The sequence below is a fragment of the Limanda limanda genome, chromosome 5 (genome assembly GCF_963576545.1).
Source record: "Limanda limanda chromosome 5, fLimLim1.1, whole genome shotgun sequence".
Taxonomy (NCBI): Eukaryota; Metazoa; Chordata; class Actinopteri; order Pleuronectiformes; family Pleuronectidae; genus Limanda; species Limanda limanda.
This window is the reverse complement of record NC_083640.1, coordinates 5,109,982-5,129,382: the sequence shown is the minus strand read 5'-3', so window position 1 is coordinate 5,129,382 and position 19,401 is coordinate 5,109,982. Positions and strand designations below refer to the sequence as shown.

The 19,401-nt window shown below is 42.6% G+C and overlaps 1 protein-coding gene across 1 annotated transcript; it reads right to left on the bottom strand.

Moving 5' to 3' along the window:
• Positions 1-3,645: 3,645 nt before the first annotated feature.
• tbx1 (T-box transcription factor 1) lies at positions 3,646-12,354 on the bottom strand. The gene is made up of 8 exons (XM_061072184.1): positions 12,168-12,354; positions 10,538-10,880; positions 8,343-8,444; positions 7,742-7,913; positions 6,678-6,833; positions 5,500-5,567; positions 4,784-4,884; positions 3,646-4,028 (listed from the first exon to the last, which is right to left on the bottom strand). The coding sequence occupies exons 1-8, from the start codon at positions 12,352-12,354 to the stop codon at positions 3,646-3,648; spliced, it is 1,512 nt and encodes a 503-aa protein (XP_060928167.1).
• Between the last annotated feature and the right edge of the window lie 7,047 nt (positions 12,355-19,401).

Genomic DNA, 19,401 nt, shown 5'->3' with positions numbered 1-19,401 from the left:
CAGACCAATAATAGGGAAAGTATAATCTCCTGTGTTCCCAATTTTTTATAAACTTTGCAGGCTCCTTCAGACTGCAGGTCAGGTCTCCTCAAACTTAATAGATTATCAGAGTATGACCAGCACTTTACTTATGTAAAGTAACTTTGTATTATCTAAATCATTTACTGAAATATTCATTCTGAGATACTTGTACTTAACTTGAGTATTTACATTTAATGCTACTTTACATGACTCGGAGGCAAATATTGTACCTGATTCCATGAGACAACATTAGTTGATACTTTACAAGTAAAAGTTTAGCATTCAAAATCTAATAAATTATTGAATTGTCATAACAAAATATAAATTATTGTGAAAGAGTGAAAAGCTCTTCCTTCAGCAACACCAACAAAATTGTAAGAAACAGTAAGGAAATATAAAATGTTATATTAAGGGATATTTTCAATGCAGGATTTTTATCAGAATTTTGTATTTATTTTAAATTAAAGGGTGTTTTATTTTATTTTTTTAAGACATTGCATCTACTCTATAACCTTTACATTCTCCACCTGTGCTTTGTATCCTAACCGTTGATGAACCACTCAATTAAAAACCTTTAACAACAGTGGACTTTCAGCTTCCTGGACCCTGGCAGTCACATTAATAAAGTGTTCGAACTCATTGAGGCTTATTTGACCTCAGCATCAGGTTAGTTCACATTTTCACCTCCTGAAAACAGGCTGGGAGACTCTTTGTTGAAACGATGACAAGTCAAACTATTAACAAAAACAACCTTGTCATAAAATGACCTCCACCCCCCCTGGAGATATAACTGCTGTCCCCTTGTGTGCACGTATAAACGTCTCACTCCTTATTCAGACTGACTCCATTAAATTCGACCTGTTCGTGTTTCGTGCGTAATGAAACCTATAATTAGTCCGAGTCACCTTTTGAACCTGGTTGCCCCTGGTTACTCCCTCTACGTGCATGAGGCACAGCGGTGCTTCCTCCGATCCCAGCGGCTGACCCGAGCACCTGAGGCCGCCGCCGGCTCACTCCAGGGCGGCTGCAATGTCCACACTCCTCCGCCTCCCGTCCACAACACACGGGAGCGAATATCTTTCTGTAAGTTTTGATATTAGGCTTCATTATGACTGATCAAAGTTAATAGAGATAATGATATAATTTTTTTTTTAACTAGGCCCCCATCTAAATTATGGATAAATTATTAAACCTATTATTAGACACCTCCACCCTGGCTTGGACTGCCACACCCCCCTCCTCCAACCACTGAACATTTGAACATTCGTACATTGCACTGACTGTTACTTTGTTTTTTTATACTGTATTATCCCGCCTATAGTGTATTCATATTTATATATATTTATATTTTTTAGCCTGCTCATAGTGTATTCATCGTCCTATATCTTACAATTCCTGTTAATACTGTTATATTCCATATATATTTCTACTGTACAGATCCTATTTATTACATTTTCACTTTAATATGCACAATACTCTGCATTAATATGCACAATACTCTTCAATATATGCACAATACTCTGCACTTTACTGCCTTTTTTTGCACTTCTGGTTAGACGCTTAACTGCATTTCGTTGCATATGTACTTGTTCTGTGCAATGACAATAAAGTTGAATCTAATCTAATCTGATCTAGACATAAGGTTATTGATTATTTGGCCAAACTTAATTGAATTAGACATTTTGATTGTCAAACTAACTGAGCGGTGAAAGATCGTTCAGCCTTGGATAAAATCACATTGTCCATACGACATTGGCTTCATGATAAAGTCCCATTGTCAGGTACACAGTGTGTCCACCAGAGCTTTAGTCACCATGCAAACAAACAAAGAAACAATTACACGACCAATTAGTCTGCGTTTAAATGCGTGGAAACATTATTTAACCTCTGACACCTTTACAAGCCATTAAACAGTCAGAGGTCAGGAGGCCTCAGGCTTCCTCTTCCCCCTCCGCTCACCCGGTTCAAGGAGAAAAATACTACATTATTGAAATGAATGATTAGGTAAAGTTTCCCTTTGTAGCGTGACAGGCACAAATCCCAAAGCAGGACCCCCCCCCCCCCCCCCCACACACACACCCCCAGCCCCAAACTAGATTAACCTTCACAACAAAGCATTCCTCATATAGGACTTCAAATAGGAGATGGAAATGGCTGCACAGATAGGAGGGGGGTGGCATTCTTAAAATATCGGCCAACTGTCCCATTAAATATGAGCAATGATATCCTTTTGGGGGGGGGGGGGAGAGGGGAAATGTAAGTGCTGTGTCTTTTCCACTCTGTCATGAAATGTGTCTGTGAAATCAGTGCTGGAAAAAACCCCACATCTCTCAATTTACATTCTTTTTTTTAAAACAAATTATTGGAACTGTGTGATTTTTGATGAATATTATAATGTACAAAATAAGGAATATTTACTTTATTTTATATGATTTTAAATTATGATCACTTTTAAGTTTTTACATGACAATTCTCTCAGAAGTCTTTACTGCGATAACACAGTTTTGAACATCCCCTTAGTACAAATGATTTTCTTTAGTCAGTTTAGACTTTAACATTGAACTACAGTCTGTAATGCCACAGGACTCAGTATAGCTGCCCACATTGTGTATCAAAACTAAGAGGTGTGTGTAGAAGTAGGAAGTGTAGTCAGTGACTCACTTTGCGTGTGTGTGTGCTTTTTCTATCATAAATTCAGATGCATATTTCCACATTGGAACTACAGATCAGCGTAATGTTTTGACAGCTTCCAGCTCCTGATTCCAAATGACTGCAGGGGCAGCGGACACCTCAACCTGATTCAACAGGGCCGTTCCGGACGGAGAAACCTGAACAATAAGATCAGTGAGGTAAACTTTCTTTTTCTTTGCATCTCTCTCCCCTGTAGCGCTGCAGCAGCAGATGGGACTTTGACAGGAAGACTGGCACAAAGAACAAACCTCTTTATGAATTACAAGAATTAAATGTTTATTTTACAGATACAGAACAGTCATTCTGCTTCATTTATTTACTTTGTATTGCTGCAAGTCAGTGCCATGGTGCAAGCTTCTCAGAGCGGCTCAAAAAGGTTCAGGATGTTTCTAAATCAATTTTTTTTTTTCCTCAAACAAAAAACATTTGATGTGTTTCGACACCGTCTCTGATGAGCTCAACATGCAAACATCTCGTCTACCTACAAGGTTGATGGACTATATAACATATGGCTTTTTTGAAAGCAATAAAAACAAGGCAAATCAAAAAAAGTGCATCCAACACAAAGAAAAAAATCAGTTCCAGTCTGTGATGAAAAGTATTGTCTGGGATAAGGAGAGGTCCCTCCTGCCTCCTCGGTCGGCTGGCTCCATGTCCGCACCGCTCGGGTAAGACCTCACCTGGTGTGGAGCTGTTGTCTTTGGGGTTCAAAGGTCAAATCAGACCCCTTGAAGGGCTCAGAGCAGGTGCCCGTGTTTACCCCAAAGATGCATTTCCTTTAAATAAATACGGCAGGGTTTTATCCAGCAGAGAGGAGTTTCAGCCTGGAAACGCACCCACAGGTTGCGTCAGCCACTAATAGACAGAACTGTGTTTCCTGCCTTTTCCATCCCAGCAGTGCTGCGTGCTGTCAGCCCCGGTGGGCAGCAGTCATTATCTGGGCCCGTAGTCGTAGTTAGAGGGGCCGCTTGTGGCTGAGTACATATTAGCTGTAGCTGGGTTCATGTGGTGATGGTATGTGTGTCCTCTGATGCTGGGTAACGGGTAGGGCGACGGCCGGGTCTTGGCGCCCAGGTAGTGTTCATAGGTGGTGGGGTACTTGTAAGGGTGGTGGTGCAGGGTGTCCGGGGGTAAGGAGTGGGGGTCTGACCGAAGGTCATGGGGAGGGCTGGGCCGGCCACTGGTGAGCGGGACGGCGTGGAGGCCTCCTGGGACGGGCAGGGCTGGGCTCAGGACCCGGGACATCAGCTGGTGAGCCGGGTCACCGTGTATGGGCGTGCCGCTGGGGTCTCGGTCATATTCCCGTCTACTGTCTTCTGTGGAGAGACGTGAGGACAGTCAGACACAGCCGGAGACAGGTGACATATGAATACTCAGGACCAGCAGGGTGTGTATATTGTCTTACAGGGTGAGTGTGTTCAGTGATACACCCTGAGCTGCAGTGTGTTTTGACATGTAGTGTTTTGAAGACTTGTACTGACACTCGTGTGTTTGGGTGGAAGCCAGGAACAGTTTACACTGTGTCCTGATATGTAATAAAACCTCATTTCATTATTTTTGACATTTCAAAAGCTGTGTTTAGATCACTATACAGTAGAAGGCTGAACTTAAAATACTTACTATCTGTTAGAACCAGAAAAATGTTCCATTGGAATAAATATAAATCCTCATTATAGAATTATTTCAGAAGGATTAGAAGCTTTTAACAGCCCTCAGTTTAACATCAACTGATCAAATTGTTTTTACTGAACCGATAAATAAAATCCTCATAATGTCAGGACAGTTTCCAATGCTTTACAGTGAGGCCAATTATACAATATCACGGGACATGTATTTTATCAGCAGTGACTGACATTGACTGGCGGATATTTGATGTTTAATTAAAAAGCCAATATTGACCTGATCCTGGGAATACACTGTGCTTAGAGAATGAGTTAAATTTGCCAGCAACGGAAATAAAAAATGTTCTTTTGAAAGCTTAATATGCAAATATAACTGTGTTGAATGTGCAATAGCAGACATGAGGTTTTTATATATTTATTTTTGATGAAACACGGAGTGAGCTGCAGACCTTTCTCTGTGCCGTTCTGCTGAGGTGGAGATGACATTGGGTTTCTTGTTCTGGCAAAGGCACTCATTATTGGCAGAGAGCCTGGCCTGTGATTCCTGGGCCTGCAGCGGGGAGAATGGATTCAGTTTCATACTCATTTAATGAATGTCAAGGGCACATTTTCTTAATTATATATTAAAATGATGAATGCACATTTTAAGAGTTTACACTGGTGCATGTAATGAGCATTTACACATTGACTTGCAGCTACTTTACAGTGACTGAAATGTGAAGAGACATTTTTACAAGTATCAGATCAGTCTGTTTTATATAAAACAATCAACAATCCCTATAAAATGCATCAGTTAATGCTATAAAAAAGAAATTTGAAGGGCTAGACAAGGAGCATTTGAAAAACGTGTTTTTGTTTGCTTTAACTTCCTGTTTATCCTTTAGTGGGTGCAGTTTACTCCATTGTGACAATTAAAGAGCGTTTGGTCATTTGTCAATGACAGAAAAGCTCAGATGATTGACTTTCAAACAATATCCAGTGATTATGAAACATCAGGGCACTCATTATCTTCCCTTTTGTGGAAAACTGCACCCATCTGTCACCTTTGTGGAATAAAGCAAACAGGAAAAACTGTTTTACAAATGCTCTCTAGCCTGGACAGCTCTGATGTAAATTTCTACCTCATGTGGAAATAGATTAGTTCTTCTCTGTTATAAACACTCACCAGTCCTCTGGGTCACAGTCTCTGAAGCCCTTTGCAAACGGGTTGCTGGCTATCTTCAGCTGTGTGATCTGAAATCCAGAGCACATCAAATAAACCTCAGTGCTGCACACATGGTATTATACACAATACATTTGTTCTAATTTTCTAATACTGATTGCAATTCTGTTAGAAAGAAAGAACAGGGCCTAGAATTTCCAGTAAAAGATCAGCTTGGTCATTGAAGAAGAATGGCACTGCTGTCTTTAATAAAACATGTAAATAAGCATCGTGTTGTTCAGGGCTGCAGAATCATGTCCCTTCAGTTTTATTTAAAACAAAGCTAATTTGTGGAACTGACTGCAGAGTTGTCAATACAGAGGTAATAATAATACTACAGAACGTATCTTGTTATTGACTATGTTGATGTTGGAACTGATAACAGCTGAATAGCTTCTCATTCATACATCAGACACAGCACAGGCCCATCCTAACTTATATCCCTTATAATTATAACTTGAATACGTTAGAATGATGATGAGAAACGTCTGTATCATTCAGATCATAAAAACGATAATTTACTATTACTGTAACTGTAATTGTTAAAAAAAATGAACCCTTTCTGTGACATTTAATCTGAAACAGACCAGTTCTTTTATTCGATATATCGCCTGTTCACCGACTCTCACACATTTCACCATCACTCGCACACTGCTGATAGGAGCTGAACTTCATTCTTATGTTTCACTCGCCACGTTTCGCAATGAAGAAGTCATGAATGCGCTGGTGTGTGAATCTAAACAGACGCAGCGGAGACTGATAGAAACCAGAGCAGGGAGGACGCAGAGAGGGGGGACCACTGTTGTGCGTAAAGGGCAAATATACGCACAATTTACGCACAGAGAATGCGCCATGAAAACACGCTTTAATGCTACCAAATATTAAATAATAATGAAAAATATCCGCTTATTTTTTTCCAAACCCTGTGTGATTATCAACAGTTAGTTAAAATGACTTTGCACTGGGCTCTAAACTAACCCATGGAAACGTTTTAGGTTGTTTTTTTTTCGATAATATTCAATAATTTAACAATACACTTTATGCCTACTTGAATAATTACATTTGAGAATTTGGTCACAAAAATGTACATTCCTGCACATCACAGTCTCATGTAGGTTTAAGGGGGGGGAGAAGCGTCTTACCCGGTGGTTCTGATAAGCTGTGACCGCCGTGAAGCGCGTTTCCTCGAACACAAAGGTCTTGAAATTCTCCTCTGCGTATTTCTCGCTGTCCTTGCGGGGATCCACGTAGACCACATGGAACCGGGGCTGGTAGCGATGCATGGAGTTCAGAATGATCTGTGAAAGACAAAGGGGGGGGGGGGGGGATCAGCACTCATGCACAATTACACAGTAATAAAGGTTAACTCCGCAAGTCAGAGGGTTCTAGATGTGGCATCGAGGCAGGTTTATAAAGTTGAATATAGCAAAAAAAATATCGTTTAACAGGAATAAATAAACGTTCATGTTAATAAAAGTCATTAAATGCAGAAATAACCTGACGCTCCTGTTAATTTAACTGAGCCATTTAAATCTGTGCACGCATTTGATTATATAAAGGCTGGCTGAGAATATTTATCAGAATAATTCTAATTTAAAAAGTCTAAACATGGAGCAGGAATCATGCTCGATAACTCATTTATGAATATGATATGTCCTCAATCCCATACCGTAGTCCTGTATCTAGCTCACTCCTTTACCGTCACTATTTTCTAAAATATCTGCCTCTCTTATTTTCGCTGATTTCAATCACAATTTAATGAGATGACGCACGGAAACACGCGGGAGAAACTGGATTCCAGCGGTGAAATATGCCACATCCTTGCGGAGTAAAGTCTGATGCGTATCTGTCATTTCTATGAAAATCTGTTCTTGGCACCATCTGCCTATAAATCAAAAACACTGAGGTTTAATTACTTGGATCAATCAGCAGGAGGCGAATAGAAAATACGACTTCTCCTTAATAATAATCTTCCTTCGTGTGCTTGGTGAGTTTACTGTTACCAGTAGTTTATCATATTTAATAATTTTGTCGCTGAATAATGTTCTTATCGGGACTTATCAGCTAAATCACTGCAGCATATTTGTACTAATGAGTTTACATAGTGATCCCTGAAGCCGATGCTTGTTGCAATGCGGTATAAATAAACTTTGGGTCGATATACACATCAAACTATACGCGTTTTGTGGTGGAGCAGGTTACTCACATGTCCGTTGTCATCCAGCAGGTTGTTGGTGAGCTTGAGTTTGTCGAAGGAGACGATCTGCTTCATCCACTGTGCGCCTTTGGCCGGGGAGTCCGGGTGGTAGTGGACCCTGCCCGGCGTGGCGGGGTCAGCTTTGCCCGCCACTAACCAGGAGGAGCTGTGGAAAGCATACCTGCAAGAGCGAAGTAAGTAAGTAAGACTTCAGGTTTTAAAAGTGCCACACATAGTCACAAAAAATAAAATTCAGACTTGTGGGGAGACTGGGGATATAAAGAAAGGACAATAATCTCCTTGATAAGAGAAAAAAGTTAGATTTCAGCAGAGGCACCAACACACTTCTGGCACAATATGGTACATTGCGGAAATATTTATAAATGTTCGTCTGAATTAAGGTACAGACAAACATGTATACGTGTAATTGTATATTTTCATTCGACTGGTGCATTTGTGATCCCCTTTTTTGCTTGAATGCGAATACTCATTCAAAATGTGGATTGCGCGCAACAGTAAAAACCAACGAACTTGCGCAGTGTGTTACGGTCCAGTAGAGACACGTGTGTGTGTCCCATATGTGTCCAGAGAGATGTCCACAAACTAGTACCTGTAACGTTTGTCGTCCACAGGCAGGAAGTCCATCAGGAGCATGTAGTCCGACATCGGATCCATCCCAAATATTTTCACTTGGAAAGTTGGAAACATTCTCCTGGCAAAGTAAAAAAAACAACACAACTGTTAACTCCAGTTTTTAAAAAAATTTGATTTCTGCTGCTGCACATTTTGTCCTATTTAACAAAGAAAACACTGCACCGTGGAGTCGTGGACGCTGGTGTTCCAATTATTTGGAATTCATCCGAGGAGCCAGCAAATGGTTTTACTAAAGTATTTCCTATTGTTATTTTTATTATTATTTTAGGTCATGGGTGTTTGCACTGTACAGCTGCTCCCAGACCAATTGGGCTCCGGCTACAAGAAGACACACACTTCAAAAACTATTGGAAATGACGTGATTGAGTCCGTGCGTAACCGGCTAAAACTCCCGCTGATCCGAATTGAGCTTTTGCAGTGTTGTCTTTTGTGACTCCGGGCTTGTAACTTCTGGCAAAGCGCTTTAACGTCTTCTCCTTCCTCTGCTTCCCTGATGAATTCCAGACCCACGAAGGCCAACACACATGAAGTGGACCGAACACACGCACGAATGGACTTTTTGCGCACATTTTGCGTATATGCGTAAAGGCACTAAAAGCAGGTTTGATAGGAGGGAAACTTCTAAGTATGAAATAAAGAGGTTGTTCCCCATGCGTGCTGATATTGTCTAGACCTCTTGAAATGTATAAACAATTAATAATATTTCCTTCATGTATTCGTCGCTTTGAGAGATCCTTGGGACCCAGTGGCCCACGCACACAAACATTAGTTTCTCTCCCCTCTCCACCCTCCACTTCCAGCTCGTTTAGGTTAGGTTACAGATCCATATCCCCCCAACAACATCAGCTGAAAGTTGAGTAATCCGCGGAGTCAGTGAAAGGGATCCTAAAAATCAACGCTCAATTAACGTCAGTGTTGTGGCTAGGTGAGGCTGAAGGAGCTTTTAAAGTGCTCTGCTGCAGATCTGCTTTCTCCTGTCAGAGGAGGAGGCGCAGCCCGGACCCTCGCAATTAAATCAATTATCTCACGTCTCTTTATATTACAGGGGAAAACTCAGATATACTTCAATATTTAGTGTGTAGTTTGTGGGGAAAAAAAAAATATGCTGAGTGTTGGTTGGTGGGCTCTTCACAAGGGTCAGAGGTCAACTTTGGTCAGAACGCATGTAGGATAAAGTAGAAATTATTATTATTAATACAAATCGTCCAATTAGCTATTTTTCTATTTCCCTAATCTGTATTCGTTTTAATTATAAATATCTAAATCAAATCCAGTTTTGACTGTGTTGAAACAAGTATTTTTGTTTGACTTAGGAGAGAGGGTCTCACTCCTTTAAATAGAAAATAAAGGAAAGTGAATTAAGTGCTGAGGCTCGAGTTAAAGCAGATAGTGCGACAGCTTATACACAAGCTCATCTTCACTCACACGTGTAAAGACTCTCAGGTTAGAGGCCGTAATGTTGTAATGTTGCATTGTAACAGGGCTGAATAAACATCATCCTTATTGGATCTATAAAAGCACACACACACACACACACAAACGCACACACACGCACACAGACACACAAAAGCCTCCATGCTTTGACCTTCTCTTTTACGTGAGTTTTTATAATCCCCTCCAGCTTGCAGGCCTCGACTTCTCCCCTGCACAACTTTACATAAAATATATTTAATAAGCTTATGCCAGTGTTGGTACATTTAATCAGTTCGCTTTTAGCTACACAAACATGTTGGGCCTTTATGTGCAGGAAGCACAAGATTTTCCTATTAAATGTTACTATCATGTCGAACTTATTAAAATCCTGTCTGGAGCCATAAACGAAGAAAGCAAAAACCACATGCGCTTAACTGGTGAAACAAAGTCAGAGTCATTCTAAACCCGAGAGGAACAAAATATGTTATTTTCTTGATTAAACTCAATTATCCTCATTTGATTTGATAATATTCACAGTCATATATTTATTCTTAAAAATACTGATTCATTTAAACGATCACACCTTTATACCGCATGTGAGATTTTTTTTTAGATTCAACAGCAAAGCTTTATATAATAAACTGGTAAAAGTAATGTGAAAATTCCAGTTTTTGTTGTGCCAGTGTTTCCCTAAAGGTGGAGTGTGTGTGTATATGATCCGATGGGATGAAAGCTCACCTGCCGGCCTTGGTGACGATCATCTCCGTGCCCAGCGAATTAAACTCGTCCCATAAAGCCTTCATCTCCAGCTGCACGTTAATGTTGGCCACCTTCGGGTTCTTCTTCACCATCGCCTTGCTGTTCGGTGTGGAGCTGGAGGAGGACGACGAGCAGTTGGGAGTCCCGCCGCCGTCGCTCGGCGGGGCCTGGCCCGGGTTCGAGCCCGGGTAGTTGTAGTTGTGCTGGGCGGCCGGGCAGGGCTCGAAGTGGGCCTCATGCTGGATGTAGGGGTCCCCGGGGGACGGGGAGAGGTGGTAGCCCCCCGGCGTGTTGAGGCTGCTCAGGCTGCTCGTCGTGAAGGCTGCAACATCGCAAAAATGGGACAGCTGCGTCAGCCACGGACTGGATATGGCTGAAATCATCCCAAAAAAAGAACTGGATTTACTCAATATGCCTCACGGACGTGCCTCGGGTAGAACACAGAGTGAAGAGAGAAACACACGCAGGAGTCAGCGAGCTCCGAGTGGGGGGGATGCGAGGCGCAGACGCAGCCCGGCTCGGTTCAAAAGTTTCCGTCTCGGCTGCGCGTTAATCCCTGAGGTTGCATCCACTGCCAGCATGCTACAGTCTGCCTGGTCTGACGCACAAAGAGTCCGAAACGTCTCCAAAAACCCGCAGAACACAATCTCTCAACTAATGGCACCAGCAGAACTCGAGTATTCTAGTTCTACCCGTGGATCGAATGCGCTCTGCTGTGCGCTCCTGTTGCTCCTGCTCCTGCTGCTGCTTGCGTGCATGTGCGTGTGCGCGCTTGTGTGTGTGTGTGTGTGTGTCACACAGCACAACCCCGTCTCCGCTCTTATCTGTCGCAGAGGGCCTCCCCTTTGCGATAAAACTGGTTCTTATTTCTATTTAGATAAGGAGCTGCAGGTAATGTGCCTTTTCCTCGCCTTGGGACGCGACTGATTGACAAGAGGAGTGCGTGCGCCCCCTTTTTAATGGGCTCTCCGGCTCCCATTCACCTCTGTGGATAGGGGTGTCGCCCACATCAGCCCCGTTAACAAACAATAGGGGATGTGACCGACGGTTTACAAAGGTAAACACACTCGGATTTGCATGAACAAACAAACAGGCAGCAGGTGACTGTTGCTTTCTCGTTATTGGACGAGTGGACGCTGCAGGGGCCTGAGGAGTGAATGTTCTGTTTTGTACCATTACGCGCAGGGTGCCCGTGTCAGCCAGCTCCTCCTGGCTTCTTTGTCAATGTATGTGATCCAGTCCGCGAATTAAACTTAACTCTTCGTGCAACTCTTCGGGATTTCAGAATAGCGATCCCCCCCACCCCACCACCCACTCTATAGCGTCTTTGTATGCACACTTCTCCCAAATGGTTATTCCATGCACTGAATCTGCATTATTTTTGATATCATGCAAACTATGATATCAGAATTGATGTTTTACGCTCATTTCACTCATGCATTCAAAGCAACGCACCCACATGCAGCTTTGCGCATTAGGTCTCCGCAGCGCGTTTTTGGGAAAATGTCGCTTAACCGAGCACATGCACGGAGGGAGGTACAGTGTCGTTTTTCGGGTGTGATGTAAACATGCTACAGCGGCTCTATGGGCATCAACAAACAGCTTTTACCTTCCATTTCCCGGGTCACTGTGCTGTAGTGCATTTTAAAGGAACTGTGGTTATGCAGGTCTGGCTTGTCTAGGCCGGTTCTCTGTTTGTCGAACGCTGCGTTATTTCCTGCTTGCTCTGCAGCCGAAATCAGAGAGGCAATACTGAAAGCATTTGCCTTTGGAGAGAGGGGACCGCCGTCGTCCATAGGCGAGGGATCGAGTCGGGGGAAAAGACGTCCCTCCTCCTCCTCCTCCGCTTTCCAGAAAGCAGGAGAAGGCAGCGCACTATGGAGAGGAACATGCGCCAAAAAGGAGGTTTTTCACATTCCGCCACCGGCGCTCGGTGGGTGTCAGAGTCTGAGGCGGCGGGCTGGTTCTCAAAGTATTCCCTCTGCTACTGTGAACACTCTGGAGGATCCCGCGGTGCTCTAACTCTTCTGATGAAGCCCCCGAACACGTCCCGGTGTCAAAACAGAGTTCATCCGCCGAGAAGACACAGAGAGAGAGAGAGAGAGGGAGAGAGAGAGAATGAGCCTTCCCTTGTTTCTCCGCCGGTCGCTGGCGGGGTGGTGTCATCTGAGTCCTGCCTTGAGGAGAAGCTACTGCTGCTACGAGAATGTCAAAGTGAGCAAGATCCACGCCTCCCCCCCCCCCCCCCCCCCCCCAATGCACCACCAAGGAAAAACGTGTCTGCGCTCTGCACTGGATGTTTTATTTCTATACGACCTCGTCAGGCATTTGAATTCAACACCAACGTCACTGCAATGTCTTAATGTCACTTAAGAGTGCTTCACTTTTCCAGTAAATTGCGGAACTATATATACATATATGCCAAAATGCGTGTGCATATTTTAGCTGCCCATTAATCTCATATAGAGCAGCTCAGTCTGGAACATCAAGGGGACGCAATGCAAATATATTGACAAAAATGAGACTTTTACGCACCAGCTCAGTGTGGAAATAGTTTCCTTACACAAGGTTGCAACAGGTTTCCAAGTACACACATAAATATGAATATGTATCTCAGTTCCAGGTGAAAATATTTTGATAGAAAAACATGGATTTAATTGAAGGGTGGCAGATATTTCACTTCATCTATAAGACACTGTCTCGTTTTTAGACTCATATGTATGTGTGCCAAAAGAGAAAGAGTGGTTTTACGCATTCACTGCACCGACCATGCAATGCACCTAATTGTTGTGGACTAGTAGTTTTTGCTTTTGTAAACTGTCTCAGACTAGTTGCTGATGTGGACTTGTCTGGAATTACTCTGTCCACTGTCCCCCAAGGCGAATAAACAAACGTGGCACCCGAGGCCGGAGCTGGACTTGACCTCCCCGCCTCTCGCCTCCAGCATCGCCTCGTTGCCTCTGCAGCTTATCGAGGTTCATCTTTTTAATGTGCAACAACCGAATGGATGCGTGTTGTTGTGCCGGATCCAGACTTAATTTACACCGGAGTCCGTGGAAGTACGTGTGAAGGCAGCAGCAGGGTTCTAATGGGATAAAGCATTTAGAGGATTAGTCCTGTTTGTTTTGGATGTTCCTCCATGGGGAGGGAGGGCGCATAAATAAACCTCTGCAACGTGTTGTGTATCTGACAAATATTTAGATATAGATAGGCAGGTAGATAAACAGGTAAATTAATCATACATGGCACAGTGAGAGCCAGCCGTCGCCCTCATGATGTGTTCCTCCACTCTTTTTTTTTATCTGATATGATGCCATCGATTCAGAATCACTTCATCATTGCCAAGTCGGAAGCCTCCTTTGTAAATACTCAGGTGATAACAGACAAAATACAGGAGAGGATGAAAATAGGAAGAGAGTGTGTTGGAATTCACTCACAGGCCTCAGGAGCGGACAGAGCTCTCACCACTGCTCTCAGGAACAGAAAGACGAGACATGTACAGGTGGAATTTCAGCAGGAAAAAGACGTTTGAAAAGGATTCACGGTAAATAAAACTATATTAAAAAAAAGGGTGTTGCTCAACTTTTCAATTTCAGAGCCTAATTTAAATCGAAAGCTTAGAAATAAATAAAAATAATGTGTAGGCGTATTGATTATATAGCTTCACATGGAATAATTGTACACTTGTTTAAGTGTAAAAGACATTGGAACGTATACAGTTTAACCGAATAGCGAAGTTAACACCACGGTGTCATCCATGTGCGGTACAGGATAATTTTCAATGAGGTAAAACATTTTCTTTGTGGATTTGTCATCGCACAACGTTGACTTCCTTTGAAATAAAGAACATTATCTTAAAGAGTTCAGGGCCTGACAACAATCAGACAAAGTGAGTGAAGTGTGTGAGCAGGCCTCACTAAGCAGCGGAGGGATACAGAGGAGTGGACTATCTGCAGCCGCTGCTATTTAATAATGAGGAAAAGTGCATATGAGACAGCTATTCGGGGCTAGTTTGTCAAGTGTTACTCTGGTTAAATTCAGCAAATCGATAAAAGTTAAGAGAACAACCTTAATTTTTAAAAAAAAAGGTTACTTACAGGATACTTGAATTATCTTTAAGGAACCAATGACTGCGTTTCCTGTGGACGTGGATTCATTTAATTTATTTGTTCAAAAACTGCATCCGCAAAATCATATTTCGGTGTTTTGTGGAGTGCGCTGAAAGCAGGCTATGCTTTACTTTTAATATTACATCTAAAAAAAACAAGATGGAACTTTCACCCTCAGCTTATTGAAACATATTTACCGAAGGATATAAAGTGCATATATCTTAATTAATGATTTTAATAATTTTAAAACTTTTTCATTTTATTTATTTTGCGCAGGAAATTCTTATCGCTTAATTTCAGTTGTGTTGTTGTTTATCTTTTGCCTCTGCACAGTGAGACAGTGCATGTGGTGACAGGTAGCTGCACCCATGTGACAAGAGTCAACACAAACCTGGCCACCCCTTGGCGCGCACTTTTACGCACTGGAATAATAGGAACAAAATGATGACAATAATAAAAAGACAACGAAAGCTGAGGACTAGAGCAGACACATCGGCCTGGATGTATAGTTCTGTGTCAGTAACAGGGATTTTTTTGATGTTTTTGACACACGCAAACCCAAATACACGCATACACTCATACACACGCACACCAAACACTCCCTGGTGTGGTCGGTTGTGTGTTCCTGTTGTCTTTTACAGGAGGATCGGAGGCCTCTGGTCCTCGGGCACCGCAGCAGAGACCCGCCGGGTCCCGGGTGTCTTGTTGTGGTTACGATGACAAATCACCGAACACCCCCTACCCCTCCAAAAAAAAAATAACACACCAGCATCCACGCACAGATCTACTAAACTGTTATTTTGCTTTTATTAAATCGAGATGTGATTATCATAGGTTTATCACACACAGACACAACCACACACAATAAAATAAATAGACCTTCCTTGATGTTTTTACGCATGCGGTGCGTCTTTAATTTAACGAGGTTGTCTGCTTCATAAATATCTGAATGACATAACCATCATTTAACAGATAATAAATTGCAACTAGTAAAAAAAACAATTATCTTTAACATCCCGCGTTGGACCTCGTAGGCTGCAGTGAGGAGGAGGAGGAGGAGGAGGAAGAGGAGGAGGAAGAGGAGGAGGAGGAGGAGGAGGAGGAGGCGCACAGCGAGTATAAAACCTTATCCTGTCTAAATATTGGTCTAAATCTCTGAGTGTATGAGGGAGAGGAAGTGAGCAGTTGACCGCTGACAGCACGGGCCCTGCCCCGGGGTGTCCCCTCTCTCTCCGGGGGGCTTTATAGGAAACGCACGGACAGATGAAGGTATGCAGGAGGAGAAAATTAAAGAAAACCCCAAAGAAATAACTATTAGATAATTGAAGCGCCTGGAAAAAACACTGTCCTTTAGTTACAAATTAATTCAGATTGTACACAAAGAAAACGCATTTTAAGCGATTTAAATGGTATGATTTGTACATTATTTATTTATTTATGTTTTTAACGACTACATGAAAAAGTCTTAGAGCCTAATTTGTCTATAACAAACATGGAGCTCTTGTGGTCAGCTGTGAATTCAATAGAACATGGAAATAAAGATAATAAATAATAATAAAAATAAATAGATAAGATTATTATTATTATCATTATTATTATTATTATTATTATTATTATTATTATTATTATTATTATTATTATTATTATACTATAGTATTAAAATTGTTCTGAATTCCATTTCTTAACAAGTTAATCGTCAGACGAGAATTCAACTGTGTTTATAGATCTTCTGACTGTTAAAACTAAAATGTGCCGTCTCTCAGGAACACTGAAACTCCGTCTGTAGCACTGAGCCAGCTAGAAAATAGAAAATAAAAACATTTTCCCGGAATGAGAAGTCCTCATCAGCGCAAACACGAATTGATCCTTTTCATTGAAAACTTCAAAACATTTCCACCGTGCGATGGATATTTATCCGAAGTCTTTCATTATTTATTATTCGATATTTGTCATTTCATTTCTAACATCTGTCATTGCCCGTGGCCTTGATTGGTTGCTTTGAATCAAAACAATTTAAAATGCCGCGGTGATGTTGTATAAACTTTGTATTATGTATACAAATATTACTTGTATAATATTTCATTACAGTGTGTGTTTAAGTCTGTGTGTTCGTGTTTGAAGCAGCGTAGGTTGTAAATACCGAGGAGAGTTTGTGCTCACATTGTGTTGCAGGTGTTTGCAGATCTACGTCGTCCTTCAATAGGCCTCCAGTCATGCGTAAAGGTGATCACAGTGCACTAATCCCTCAGTCAATTTCGCTAGATACAGTGGCCCAATAATACAAATATCACTGTTAACAAATACAGGATTATACATAATTTTTTTTATGACAGGTAAAATTATTTGACTTCTGTGTCAGTGTGCAGCTTTAAGGTGTTTAAACTAATTTTATTTTATTACAGGGAATTCCTCCTTTTCTCAAAGAAAAAAAGGGCAGAAATGAGTCCAAACACATTTCCTTGTTGGCATATAAATGCTGTTTTTCCTGTTCAGCCCTGTTCTCTTTGTATTTTGGGGGTCATCATAAAAGGACATGTGCATAAAAGCACAATGGACATGAACACAATGGCTGAGCAAAGGTGAAAATCATGGTTCCCTGGTGTCCGTCTCAGGCAAATTCCAACATATATTCCCACATTCATAAAACACAGAAAAAAATAGCGCGTACGCTTGGCTTAAAATAATTATTCATATAAAAACCCTAACAGGATGCAGGTTCATGTTTCAGAAACAACCTTGCTTTATCCCTATAATGTAATGTCATGTTTTTAAGTCACATTATATCAAGATTTGACGGATACGTTTTATCGGAAATTTATTTATTTTTGTTTCTCTTTTTGTTGGCTTATCCGTTAAAGTAAAACATCTGATTTGTGGAGACACTTGCTGCGTCTTTATGGATTCTGAGGCGTTGGATTTGTCGAGTGGCCATGCCTGAGTAAAAACGAGACAGAGGAAGAAAAAGCACAATCTTCACTTTCTCCCTCCTCCTTTGCAGTTGTCTGGGAAGATGTGTGCCACCACTGTTTGTTTATTTTGGGAATAGGAAGGTCCTCTTCTCTGCATGTCTCACTGGAGTCAACAGGCCCGACAGCTGCCCACTGTGCCCTTTAGCAGCCTGGTGGACGTCGGCCGGCCTCGACTCTCTCTCTCTCTCTGCAGCCCCCCCACACCTGAAGCAACACTGGGAGCGAGAAAAGGGCGAACGGTCAGTGAGTCCAACCAGGAGATACTGTAAGAACCAGTCTAACATGTGGCAGAAAAGTTCATTTCACTCCTGTTTTCATGTGTTTGAATATACACGTTTATCCTCAGAGTGGTGATCAGTTGGATTTCTCACGGAGAGACTGAAAGAGAGCAAAAAACAGTTTGGAATGTTCGTGTAGGACATACAGGACGTTTGGGGGCGTGAGTGTGTGTGTGGGGGGGTTACTCGGAGTCAGATCCCTTTTCAAAATCACTTCTTCTCTTTCCCTCCCGTCTTTGTTTTAAAACTGGGAAGCTTTTAGCTTTTGAAAAGTATCCTTTTCCTATCTGTTGCGCGGCCGCCCCAGTCGTCATCACCTCGCCTCTCCCTGCCGCCCCATTGGAGCGCCGCTAAATAGCTGGCATTCCTGCCACAAAGAACCGATGATGTGGGCCAGGGGCCTCCGTGATCTCCCCAAATTAATTAAGGCCTTTCTTCTAACCAGGCAGGATCCGCAGCCTTTGTCTCTCTAATACGTCTTAAGCCCGGTATTAAATGCAAGGGCAGAGTCTACGCTCGTTATAAATCTGTCACTGCCTGCTCCGCTCCCCTCGGCCCCGGCCCGGGATCCTAAATAGGCCTCAGTGTAGCCGAGAAGCCATCCTGCTCCATGTCTGGCTCTTGCCCCCTTGCCTCCTCCTTATCTGCCGCCCCTCCCTGCTCCCCACTGGCTCGGTATTTATTTGAATATGAGAGGGGCTGCTTGTTGTTTCTGGCAGAGGGGGCTCAAGACCCCCGTCCCACCACCACCAGCAGCATCTCATAGCCCCTCAAACCCCCAACTTCTTCCATCCCTCTATCCCCAGTTTGTTCTCCCCTGTCTGTCCCTCTTCAACCACAGGCCTGTAGTTAAAAGCTTACAAACAGGTCCAGTGTTCATGCTGGAGTTCATCTGTGCACGTCCCATTAACTACTCTCCCTCCCTGGGTGAAATTCATAACTGTTTTGGCACAGTGGGGTGATCAGACTCGGTTTCTTTTCCCTTCCCCAGAACTCGGCTTAGTGAGTGTTTCCTTTAGAGTCACTGCAGACAGTAAGTGAACGCTGGAAGTCTCCGAACCCCCAGGGGTCGGTAAGACGATGAGTCCTAGTCCGTCTCCGATTCGAAACGCTGATGGTGCTTAGTACCGTTTTAACGTGGAAATTCGTTCTGTGACAGCGGGATCAAGATGGCCTCTTACCAGCAGCAGGAAGTGGATAACATGTCCATTAGGAGAGACCCCCCCCCACCCACATTACACTAACTCTAGACAGTGAAATTAGGGGATCAGAGGCGTGCAGAGATTTGACCTTGAGGAATGCCAACGCCACACCCCCCCCCGGTTGGAAATACACAGCGGAGGAGACAGGAAAATGAGTTACAATGCGGCTTTTTGTTTGGGCAAACTTGGAGATCTTATATTGGGCCTTCCTGTGCTCCTCTTCCAAGATGAAGAAGCAGGAAGTCGCACAGAAGGTAAACAATGTGCAGAGTGGAGCCGATACCA

Bases quoted from the DNA above. Each gene is read 5' to 3' on its own strand.
- tbx1 (XM_061072184.1), bottom strand. From the start codon at position 12,354: ATGGACGACGGCGGTCCCCTCTCTCCAAAGGCAAATGCTTTCAGTATT. The intron at 6,834-7,741 runs GTGAGTAACCTG...TGTCTTTCACAG, and splicing joins TGCTGGATGACAACGGACAT to ATCATTCTGAACTCCATGCA. The intron at 4,029-4,783 runs GTCTGCAGCTCA...GTCTCTCCACAG, and splicing joins GCAGAACGGCACAGAGAAAG to AAGACAGTAGACGGGAATAT.